This window comes from Lissotriton vulgaris, chromosome 7, assembly GCF_964263255.1.
Source record: "Lissotriton vulgaris chromosome 7, aLisVul1.2, whole genome shotgun sequence".
NCBI classification, from domain to species: Eukaryota; Metazoa; Chordata; class Amphibia; order Caudata; family Salamandridae; genus Lissotriton; species Lissotriton vulgaris.
Window position 1 is genome coordinate 1064719958 of NC_141695.1, and position 12764 is coordinate 1064732721.

Here is a 12764-nt window from a genome sequence, read left to right on the forward strand (position 1 = left end):
ACAGCTGAGCTACGGTTGAGTAACATGCATTTCAGGTGTGATTTGAAGTCTGTGAGAGTAGGCTGTGTAATAAGAACTTGCATACGGTTAGCAATGTTTAAGGCGTTGGAGTTGTGTCTGGGAGCTCTGTGCGGGTTAGGTGGAATAGTTTGGATAGACTCTGATATGACTCGCATGTGAATAGTAGCACCAGGAGGCTTTAGTGGGGAAGTTTGCAAGGTTCTAGGAGAAACTGGGTAGATAGATTGAGAGGAGTTGTAGGCTCTGAGGAGGGAGAGCATGCCTGGTTCAGATAGGTGGTTCTTGGATCTAAAGGGCCTGGAGGGGGCGTTGGGGTAGGGAGTGGTACTCTAGTTCTATATGGGCGATTTCAGCCAAGGGTCACTAGTTAACACAGAGGAAGGAGTTGGAGTTTTAGGGAGCAGGTTGGTTAATTGCTGGATCTCTAGCGAAGACTTGTCGGATGCTAGCTCAAGGGCCAGATCCGAGGTAATGTTTATGAGTTTTTGTATGTTGGATTTTTGTTTTAGAAGCTCCAGGTTTATTTCCTTGAGTCTTGAGGTGGGACAGGATTGAGGATCAAAGCTCTTGGAGTGGCGAGGAGCAGTGTCGTTCATGAGGGAAGAAATAGGCGAAACTAATGAAGGGGGACGATAAGGAGAGTATCCCCCCTGAGGGGGATTTTAGGCGTTGTTTGTCAGATGGGAACAGCATGGGGTGGTGAAGGAGCTTGGGTGGCAAGGGAGTAAAGTTCAAGAGTTGGGAAATCGAGAAGGAGTGAGGTCTATTACTGTAAAAGAGGTTTGGGAGATTCGACTTCAAAGTGGAGAGTGGATGAGGCTGCGGCGGAGTTATGGAATATTATAGGTTAGAGCAGAGAGGTAGGGGCATGGCGGAAGTGTTAGAGAGGTAATCAATGCTATGGCTTTTATTGGACCCCGCCAACCTAGAGTGGAGGGGGTGAAGTCTGGGTAGTCGGGAGGTGATCGGTGAGTCAGTGCAATCTAGATGCGGTGGAGCTACGGTCAAATGAGTGTTGTTCAAGGTAGTAGGGGAAGTCAACTGATGATTAGGGCTCAGTAAGGATAGTTCTTGGAGGTCCTGAGGAATGGTTGAAGGACTAGCGTCCCTTGAGTAATTGAGAGTGTCACTTTGGTCAAGAGAATTTTTAATGATGGAGAAACTGTGATCGAAGATACCCAGATTCTGATCAGAGGCTTGGATGAGGACAGTCCCATTGTTGTAGATGGATATGGTGGCATTTGCTCTGAATGTGGGTGATGGCACTGCTGAGAGCCCTAGGCCATAAGGGGATTTCTTAGCTTAGATTATCCTGAGTAAAAAGTGGAACTCCTTCCTCCACTCTGCTCTTTTTTTAGTATAGAAGATCAGATCACTGGTAATAGCTCTTTTTTATGCACAAATAAGGATCAGAGATAAAGGTTTCTGGATTAGCTTTGAGCAGTCTATTTTTCAGGATTTAGCCATGTTTTTGGAAAGATTAGGAGGATAATTAATTATGCAGCTATTCCTACCTAGCTGCTATGGACTGGAGTCCAGTCTGCGGTGAGCATGGGAGGACATGATTTAGAATTATGGCAGCGGCACCAAAGTGGTGAAGACTAAGGGGGAGGGTGAAAGTGAGTGGGATTACTGTTGTTCATGATTAGTGTCTCTGCACGTTCCAAGATGGACAGAAAATAAGTATAGTGAAGAGCTGAGAGAGGGCCCTCAATGGGAAAGATTAGCGGGAGCTGGAATAAAGTGGATGGCAAAGTGTTGATAACTGTTGGAAATGACCCTTTTTGCACAGTTATCCCCAAACTTTTTGCTTCTTCCTCCTTTATTCTTCCTGACCCGTGGTTGTTGGCAATGGGACTCTGGGCACTTTACCACTACTGATCAGTGCTAGTGCATATACTCTCTGTGTAAATTGCTATTGTGATTGGGTATCCATGATTTGCATATTTGTTTCACCAGGAAGTCCCTAGGAAAGTGCACTGAGAGTGCCAGGGCTGGTGATTCAAATGCTACTAGTGGGCTTGCAGCACTGTTTGTGCCACCCACATGAGTAACCCTAAAATGGTGTCTCAGGCCTGCCACCCCAGTGCCTGTGTGCAGTGTCTAACTGCCATGCTGACCTGGTCAGTGTCCACACTGACCAGGCCTAACCCTTCCCTTTCTATCACCTTCGATGCTCATGGCGAGCTCAGCTCGTCATGAGTTACACCTCTCGTACACTCATGACGAGCTGAGCTCGTCATGAACAATGGGAATAAATCAGGGCCAGCACAGGAGGGGAATACCATCAGCATTGATGGTGCTATACAAATTGGTCACCCCTATGGAAGGCCCAAGGTACCCCCCTGGGCAGGGTGCAGTGTATGTAAAAGGTAGAGTATGTACTAGTGTGGGTGACATGCTCTGGTAGTGAATTACAGCCATTTTAGTTTTTCGCGATTGAAAGGCTATCTTGCCCATAGGCTATAATGGGGAATGCTGTGTATAATGTTTACCTGTATATCTTCCCATAGGAGCAAGATAGAAAATTGAAGTCTGGTATCGCTGAACTCAGAATTTCATAACACATCTTTTAGGAAAGATGGTTTTTAAATCCTGTGTTTGAGAGCGGCACTTTTTAGAAAGTGGCTTCTTTCTTGCCTGACCTTTCTGTTTGCCTTTGGCTGTTTGTGAATTGGCTGTCCGGTTTGTGAGTGTCAGGGCTGGGGGATTCCAGGGGACAGAATGAGTCAGCACGGTGGTGAATAGAGAGATCTGCATCTAGATGGGAGGGAGGAGTTGCACATGGGGCCTGAATAGGACTGTGCCTGCCCCCCACAGTGCTGGCTCCACCCCCTGTGTGCATCTGATGTCTTTGCCCTGCACTGTGAAAGGAGAGAAGGAATCATGTCAACAAAGTGCTCCAGGGCTGTGCTTTCCCTCCAAAATGCTGGCTCCACCTCCTGTGGGGCGTCTGATGTTTCTGCTCTGCACTGTGAAAGGAAAGAAGGAGTCATGTAAACAGAGTGCTCCAGAACTGGTTTGGACCAGGCTCAGAACCCTCCTGCACAAAGGGAGCAAAGACTTTTTGGGGTATAAGTACAGGACCCCAGACTACAGAAAATTAGATCATCCTGGAATCAAGAAGGAACCTCTGCCAAGGAGAAAGCTGGAAGACTGAAGAGGAAGGACTGTCCTGCTGTGTGTTTGTGGGCTGACCTGCAGTTGCTTTGTTGCCAAAGAGAGGGGAAGGACTTTGCTTTATGCTGAGTCCCCTTGCTTGAAGAGATCTCCAAGGGCCTGAGTTGAGCTGGCTCCCTGTTAAGAAGTCCCAGGAACAAAAGGACTTCACCCCCAGCTTCCCTGAACTCTACTGAGAGAGTTCTGTCCTTCCTAGATTGCTTGGGCCAGTTGTGGTGCCTCTGGAAGTTGTACCTTTGTTTGGAAAGCTGGAAAAGAAGATACTAAAGACTTTCTGCAAAGTTTCACGCATTGCTTGCTTGCGGAGCGCATCCCCATCAGTGCAAAGAAATTCCCGCCACCGCGAAGATCGAGATCGTCGCAGCGCCTGTTGCCACTGCAAGAAACAGCACATCCTTCGTTTGCGGAACGCATCGCTCCGGTGCTGGAAGAGTATCATCGCTGCGAGTATCGTCGCAGAGTAAGTAAGTAAGTAAAATATCTTTATTCAATTGTTTGCATATAACAATCATAAAAGTACATATCAAAAACATTTATCACAAAGTACAGTTTATGCGAAAAATAAAGTATGTTACCACATAAACACGAGCACAAGCAAAAGTTACAGGTTTGTAATTTAAAAGCAGTAAAAATACAATGTTAAAAAAAGATTCATATCAGGAACAAAGTTAATTAGCCTTCCATGCTTTTCCTGTGTTTAAGTGCAAGTTTTAAAAAACTACATAAAAACAGGGTGCTGTCGCTATTTAGCATTTGAAGATAATAACGTGCTGGTCTGTATTGTGCAAAATGGAGCCGTTGTAGTAAAGGTTTTAAAAACAATTTACGAGGGACTGTGTAATATGAGCAGAAGAATAAAAAGTGTGCCAGATCTTGTGGAGACTTATTGTCGCAGCCACAAGCTGGCAACACTTGACCCCTGTGTGCCCCACTTGGTACAGCTAGCAAAAGGTGGAACATATCAAATCGGAACCTTGTGAGCAAAAAGCGTTCATAACCCGACAAAGGCCAGACTAGGTAGGGTTCTATATGGAGGGTCGTTTTGGTGAGAGCATGCAATCTCACACTATTTTTCTCATACTCTCTCTCCTCCCTTGCTAAATACCTAGTTGTCATGAAGGTGTTCTTCACGTAAATAACATCAGATTTAGTTATTTTCTCGGGGGCTAGAAAAAGGTCAGGCCGGCCTAATTCAGAGAGACATCTTCTAATATATTTTAACCACGGGATCTTATACTTCCCTTCCCACTCTAATGCCTCTTGCAGGATGTTTCTAGTGAGGGGTATATCTGGATTTAGCCAACTGTTTAGCCAGCATAGCAAGGGGTTTACTGCAATCCTATCGCTTAGATAGGGCATACCTAGTTCTGTGTGAACAGAAAAGTTTGCCGAACCCCTGGGGAGCCTTAGGACTTGCTTTAAAAAGTTGTTTTCAGTGACCTCAAGGGCATCTATGGGTTCAGATCCCCATATTCCACTCCCATAGCATGCAACTTCAATGCTTTTAGCTTGGTATAACTTCAGAACAGCGGCCACTGGGCTATTACCCATTTTCTTTGCAAAATCCATTATACCTGCGTTTACGCGCACTACCTCACCCTTTTTCTTTTGTATTGCAGGTGCCCAGGTTAGTTTGTGGTCAAAAAGGACACCAAGATAAGAAAAGGTCCTAGTTGTCAGTATTTTTTCGTTGTTTACAGAATGGGGATATCTTTTTTTTGGACCTGAGCCGGTCATCATGATGAATGATTTCGAGTTATTAATGCTCAGACCACGGGAATTCATAAATACAAAAAAAGAATCAAGCAGGGTTTGAAGGCCGATCGCCGTTCTAGAGATTCGGACGGCGTCGTCCGCATATAGCAAGACGGGCACGCCCTTCCTCCCTATGTATGGGTAATCTGCACCGGTTTTTAGTAGATGTTCCTCCAGATCATTAATATAAAGATTAAAAAGAAACAGGGCTAGGATGCACCCTTGTCTAACCCCCCGGTTTATCCTGAAGTCCCTGGTTACTTTCATTTACTTTCATTTTTGGTTACTGTATCGTCGCAGAGCCTGTCGTCACTGGGTGAGATTGTCGCACCGCTTGCTTACAGACCGCATCACGTCGCTGCGAGAGGTGTCGCAGAACCATCGCATCAAGGGGCCGCGAGAGGAGAAGATCACATCATTGCCGCTCCTGAGATCGTCGCCATCCCGAAGAACGTCACATGGTAGCTTTTGGGAGACCCTTCCGACAAAACCTGCGCACCGGAATCCATACAAGGTATCGCATCCCTCCCCATACAGACCGGAGTCATCGCAACATGCCCGCTGCGTCCGGCGGGGTTATAGCATCGCATCCCCAGGGTCTCAGGAGTGACGCATCGCTTGTTTTTTTTTTAAGACCTTTATTTAGCAGATCACATTATACAAAATTCTCGCCTACAACCCAACGGGCCGGCCAAACAATCGAAGCAATGTTGTTATCATAATATGAAAGACACAGCCCCTGTGCCGTCAACCCGGGGGTACGGCGGCGTTTTAAAATGCATGTGCATGAGATCATGACGTATACGGCAGGATGATGAAGGTCTAATTTTATATTTTAGTGCATAGGAGAAGGTCCACAGTTTTTTATTTTTTTAAAGAAACTAACAAAAAACAAACTCCCCATTAACTTGGTTGTTAAGTTACATCACAATCGAGTACAGTGCAGTTCCGGTACGTATCTGATATCTTATCGTGTTTGGGTGCTTAGAGTCATTTAGTAATGGGATGCATTATATGTCCAACAAGCTGGTCTGTGTGGTATGAGGAGGCTCACAGATGTTACCCCTGTAATCGTTCCACCTGGACCATATTTCCACCCATTTACGAGGACATCCCCTCGTTACATATACTGTCTTTTCCTGCAGCATACACCAGTCCATGTCACATTGCCAATCTCTCAGCTTCGGTGGAGTAGGGTCACCCCACAATCTGCATCGCTTGTTTTTTAACGCTGCACCTTTCACTTGGAACTTTTGTCGCATCTAAAGGTACTGTTGGCTAAAACGTGACGCAACTGTGGAATATTTTAATGCAACTTTAAGAACTCTTTTGAAACCATATTCTTGAACTGTGTATAATGGATTTTTGTCGCTTTGGTCTTGTTTAGTTTAGATTAAATACTTCTATTTTTCTAAACTGGTGTGGAATCCATTTGTGGTGTTTTCACTGTGTTACTGTGAGTGTTGGTACAAATACTTTACACATTGCCTTTGATAAGCCTGATTGCTCATGCCAAGCTACCAAGGGGGTGAGCAGGGGTTATCTAAAGAGTGTATCCTCCTTACCCTGACTAGATGCAAGGGTCCCTATTTGGACAGTGGTACCTACCTCTGCCAACTAAAGACCCCCAGATCTACCACTAACCATTCCAAGATGGTCCTCAACTTAGGGTTTCGAACAGGGTGAGTGATCAAGGTTGATGCAGTAGTAGAAGGAGTTTAAAATCTTGAATGGAGTGCAGGGAATCCCCCGTCAGGTATCTTGAGAGGTTGAAAGAGAAGAGACTAGCTGTTCCAGGAAGGCCGTCTCCTTGGGATGGCGAAAAGCAGCGTGAATGTCCCAGGCAGGTATCATAATGAGGAGGAGTTGAGTGAAGAGCCTAAGGTAGTTGTAAAGAGAAACCACAGCCAAATAGTGCTAGATGTAGTGTGAACTCCAGTGGGCAGCAATAAGTACCAACACCACAAGGATGGACCTTATGATTCAGTGAGGCATCAGTAGAGGGCCAATATGATCCAAGATGGACACCTCATCAGTATAAGGAAAATCTGAGTGCGGATTCAAAAGGAGGCTGTAGAGAAACCAGAAGGCTTCCTTAGCTTCATTAAAAGAAGGCTTTAGAGATACCAGAAGGCTTCCTTACCTTTATTAACCTTCCGTAACAGACTACTATTGGAGCACTGTGATTTAAAAGCAGAGCAGCAGGGCTTTGCACCCTGCAGTGCAGGTATAGGAAGGAGCTGAGATGGACAAATCACTATTAGAGGAGGACATGCCAATAGAGGAAGAGCGTGGGTCTCTTTTCCGATTTGTAATTACTTTGAAGATCAGGGATTCTACTGGAGCAGCCATTTTGAGTAGGTGCCAATTTGAAGAGTCACAAAATGGCGGCATTGTGGACGCTAAGTCGGCAAGCAAGTGGCTTGGGGGGCACTAAAACACAACAATGTGCGCCCCCACCTGCTCCAACTTCGATGGTGAGAACCAGACATGGCGATGACTTGTAATCAACAGGAAGAGGCTCACGGAGGACCAGACCCACCCCCGTGCTGTCTGGTGCTCCGCAATTAATGTAGCCTCAGGCGCAGCGACTTGCTGGGGCTTTAAGCAACATTAACACGTTTGAGTCAGAGAACCAATAGGAGCTAGAGCAGCCCCTCAGTTGGAAATGAGGGTTGGGCAGTAGCACTTACCTGGTCTTCCATAAAGCAGAGCCGCCCCAGGATGTCAGGCAAAGAGTGGGACAACACAGTTGTGGTCGTCGGCATCGGCACCAGGATTGAGGCCTCTAGCTGGAGGCACACGCACACAGAGCATGGCTAGAGAACCACCTCTCATAGCCAGAGGGATGATCGGAGTCAGGGCAAACAGCAACCAGAGCACGGGAAGAGCAGAGGGACTCAATAGAAGCTGTGGGCTGCGAGGTAGCAGGGCACAGACCCTGTCCCAGAGTTCCAGGCAGCAGCACTAATCAAGGCTCCACCACACAGCCTGTCAAATGCCAGCCAGAAGTGACGTTAAGATGGGCTCTTCACTGGGGAATGAGAGCTTCACCCTTTCAGGGCACTTTCAGCGAAGTTGGGGCGTAAGTAGAGAAGGTGAAGCACACCCACCCAGGGGGAGATCAGTCCTGCAGGGGAGCGGTGAATTCCAGGGTGCAATCACCACAGCTACGTCGGAAGAAGAAGAGGCACAGCACGATCATCTCGGAGAGATCAATCCTGATGGTGAGTTGCGAAGCAGATGAGGCGAGGCACATGGGACCCTGGGAGATCAATTCTGCAGGTGAACGCCATTGAAATTGAAGTTCCAGTATAGTAGTGAGTAGTAAGGATGAGATGTAAGGTGGTGAAAGGCAGATGGCTGGGTTATCAAGGGGATAACTACCGATTTGGTATTCCCCAAACTGGGAGCTCCAGGGAAGAGCTCCTACTTGGCGGCTATTTTCATACCGTCAACCGGATGCAATAACATTTCAGAAAGAGACCAAAATGCTGGTTGGTGTCACACTTTGGGAATTACAGACTTTTATTTTACATGTTAACTATTATTTTCATCCCACTAAAAGGCCTGTCAGCACATATTTCTATGTGACTGATTGCAGCCAGCAGCTGTGTGAGCTTCGCAAAGCCTAGTTAGAGTATTTTCTTCCAAAGTGGATGCCACATGCAATGCAAGACACTGGGCAAGCACACACTCTTAAAGGGCCCGAAGTTGTCACGCTGTACAACTTGCACATTACAGTAACTGTTGAACATAATAATGCTGTAAGATATGGGGCAGTTTTTAATGTTTTGTAACATTTCAAGACAATCTGTTCCCACTGCATAATAACCTTGCTTTCTCACTAAATTAATTTGCTTTAAAACGGGAAACATCATTTACAAAGCGGTGTTTACACTGCACTACCTTTACCACGCTGCCATTACAAAGCAAGTCGTTACTACGACTTGCGCTGGATGGCGCTGTTGGTTAAAGAATATTGTAATTTTATATTCCAACATCTACCCTACTGTTCCGTGGGCTGGTGTTGGAATAGAAAATTATAATATTCCTCAATCCGCGCCCTCCAACGCAAGTCGTTGTAACGTCTTGCGTTGTAATAACCGCGTTGTAAAGTACCGCGATCTAAAAGATCGCGTTGTAATGAAATACATCCCTTTAAAACGCACCATTTGCACATTTTTTAAGATAAAAAATTTCTCGCTTTGCATGCTACATAAGACATTCCTAACTGTTATGCCTCACCACATTCTGATATCACCAGCCGGCACTGCTTGACACAGTATAACTACCTGGGAGTTTGGCTCCGTTTTTGGGCATTGTACATCTTTGGCAAATTAGATGCCCTACATATTATCTATCTTGGAAAGGCCAATTTTTTTGTATTTATATTATTTTCTGAATTACGTGGCAGGTTGTAAAGGACCTCGGAGAGCTGCAATATAGAGTACTATAAATTATGATGCCGTATACTGAAGACATTATCATCCTAATACACTGAATGATGTGCACCAATTACACAGCAAGAGCAATCAGTGAAAATGATAATGAGCTGCCCTGGAACTAGCGTGGCAGAAGTGGGACCACACTGAATTTTCAAATAACAAACTAAAAGTTAGACAGGTTGATCAGGTATCCACTGCCTCATAGTAACTTCATTGCCGGTCTAACTGGGCTTTAGAGGTAAATTGAAAGTGTCATGGGGAGAACTGATGAACTGTGAATTGTGACTTACAGTGCCCTATTAGGGTCATGGCAGCATATGGCCAAATATGCCATCGGAGATTCATATTTATTTGCAAAAGGCGAAATGTCTTTGTAAATTCTTTGGAAAGCTATGCACTTAGCCGTGAGCACATCCGCAGTTTTAGTGGTAAATATGACAACATTGACACTAGATATTAGAAATATAAATCATATCATGCAAATTCATATGGAATTGAGGAATTCTCACTAGTCAGGATGGCCAGGCGTGGTGGGGCATGAAATATTCAATTGTTGGTCTTAATGATATTCAAGTTATGGATGGTGATCCTTGATCACAAACTTGAATATGCCAGATTTTATGAACATTCAGGTCATGTCTGGGTCATGAATGTCCCAGACTAGATTTATTACCGGTAATTGTAGAGATACAACATTACTGACAGCAATAATGGATGTCTCGGAAAGGCGAACAGACTGTTTCAGTCAAATTATCCCCTTCCATGAATGTGTTCCCTATCCACAACTTCAACAGCAGTAATGAATAAATGTCAGGTAGTTTGAGAACTAGTCTGGAGTGAAGGAAAGCAAAGGATGGTAGGAGTGCATGGAAAGGAGGTAACCCGCAATGGTCTCTCCTGGTACATTATGGCACAGCTATAAGAGGGTGAAAGCTCTGATACAATAGACCGTGTAATTGGGAGTAAGGAGTAAGAAGGCTTTGATAGTTTGGGGTATTGTATATGGTATGGGTTGGGTTGAAAGACAATTATGAGGATCTGGATGTAAGATGACTTTACGTCATTGAGAACTGTCATAAGGGCGTGGAGGGCTTGCTCATTGGCTTCAAGGTGTGGAGGGTCTGGAATTAACCTTCATCTGGACAGAAGGACACACATGTTGCTTGTGATGGATTGAGAATGGGTACTGCACCAGTGAGTGAAGGAGCAGAGGAGTAGGGGGATGTGAAGACAGTCTAAAGAGTGAAACTCTTACAAGATGGATTTGAGGCGTGGAGTCGTTTTTTATGATGGATTTGTTCAGTGACTGCAGGAATGGGACCTGTGAATGATTGCTTTTAAGCGCAGAAGTCATAATCTTAGAGGGTGAAGAAGGGGAAAAGATGGTCAAGTGAATTCAGGCAAAGTGAGTGGAAGTACGATCAGTGATGGGAGAGAAGCAAAACTATGAGCCAGAGATATGCCTGAGGACCAGAGGCAGCAGGTATGAGTTGATGGTGCCAAAGTGATTATTTGTCAAAGCGTCGTGCACGAAAATTGCGGTCCAAAGTTTCCTCTGTCAGTGAATCCTCTATTTTAAGAGCAGAATGAGTAAGATCCAAATGGCAGGTCTTTGAAGTCAAGACCTTTGAATGCTCAAATATAAATATTGATGTGACTGATTGAAGGACGTTGTGGGGTGTGTGCAAAAAGAATCTGGTAGTCCATAGCACTGAAAGGCAGAGTTGGAGGATGATGGCCAGGCTAGGGAAAAAGCATTTTACTAACAGCTGTACTCCCTGATAAGCGCGGTGCGGGGGCAGGAGAGGAAAGGGGCGGCAATTTTTTAGTGCATGACACACAATCAGATTCAAAATGTTTCCCAGGGTGCACCAGTAGAAAATACTCGAAGAAGGCACAGTTAACAAGGAGAATAAATCACTGGATGTGGCAGAGATAATATAGGGCCCAAACACTTACAAGTGTTTTAGGCAATTGAATCGAAACCAGCTACTCAGGTTGCTTGGCTTGGGCCCTGTCACGCCGGGCAAGCAGTTTACAAAAATCAGCGTATTTAACATGTAGATGCACATTTGAATGTTTACAATAGTTGAAATTAAAAAAAGAATGTTATCATCAATTCTAACCACGTATTGTGTTGAAAATCTCTGAATGTGGGCAATTGACTTGAATGTGGTTTTTTTGCCTTTTAGGCACGCCAGTATGTTTTTTTCCTAATAGAGCCAATAACACGGTTCTTGTGTCTGCTCCTCCTCTAGATTGTGACGGTGAACTGTGCCAGGCTGATGCAAGCGGACCATCACGCTACAAATGGCGTCGTCCACGTCATAGACAAAGTCATCACCGCCGTTACAAACAACATCAACCAAGTCGTCGAGATAGAGGAAAGCCTCGAGACCCTCAGAGTGAGTTGACCCTGCATTATTTCTTATTTACTCTGCGGAGCGCTGCTCAGCCACGTAGAAGCACAAGCGCCAGCCTGCATGTTTACTCGAGTACAAGAGAGCTAAATAAAGTTTGGAAATAGACCACGAAGCCCTATTCCAACCATCTATGGAAGCCTGCTGCTAAGAAGTGCGAAGCGTGAAATTAATAGTCATGCGTCAGTGCCAGCTCTGTGTCTCCAAGTGTTTGCAGTGTTTGTAATAAAACAGTCGGTGAATGCTGGTGGGTTTCCAGCGCTCTGTTCAATGACTGGCACTAAAATATGGCAGCGAGCTATTTAAGCTGTAATTCCACTAATGCCAACCTGGGCCTCGCAGTCTAACTTTGAATAATAATGACATTGTTTACCGCACTAAAGGTTTACAGAAGCTGATAAGGTAAATGGAAAAAAATAATTAATCACCAAGGCTTCATGAAACGCATTGTTATTTTTTTTAGTTTTTTTAGGGAAACTCTTTCCCTAATGTCCCAATATCCAAATAAACAATATGCAAGCTCCTTTTTCTAACGAAAAACGCAAGTCCATTTTGAGTAGTGCTACTGCATGTTTCAGCTTTATAAGGTACATTTCTGGAGCTCAACTCAGCTGGAATGAAGTAATGGCATGTTTTTGTGTTGGATTTATTTCTCTGCATTCGGGCATGTACATTCATCGGTCATCTCGATGTCTGCGCATCTGTCTGCCTGGTTTCCCTCTTATGATGCAGCTAGCAACCATAGAGGGAAAATAAATGTGCGGGGGACCTGGATTCACGCACGCACTCCGCATCTACAACCAGCTATCGCAAGCCCAATAGGTCTCGCTGAGCTTGTCTTTAACATGAAACGGATACATCAATTAATTGTCTGGCTTTTTGTTGGGGGAGTTGTTTGGTAATAGCTTGGTCACTCCCCTATATTGGGAGTTAAAAGCTG

The 12764-nt window shown here is 45.0% G+C and overlaps 1 protein-coding gene across 1 annotated transcript in view; it reads left to right on the forward strand.

Moving 5' to 3' along the window:
- The window catches only part of TGFBI (transforming growth factor beta induced), a 225671-nt gene that overhangs the window by 128762 nt on the left and 84145 nt on the right, over nt 1-12764 (forward strand). The window contains exon 6 of the mRNA XM_086931518.1: nt 11663-11809. Coding sequence (XP_086787644.1) covers nt 11663-11809 — 147 coding nt within the window. The remainder of the gene's footprint in view (nt 1-11662; nt 11810-12764) is intronic.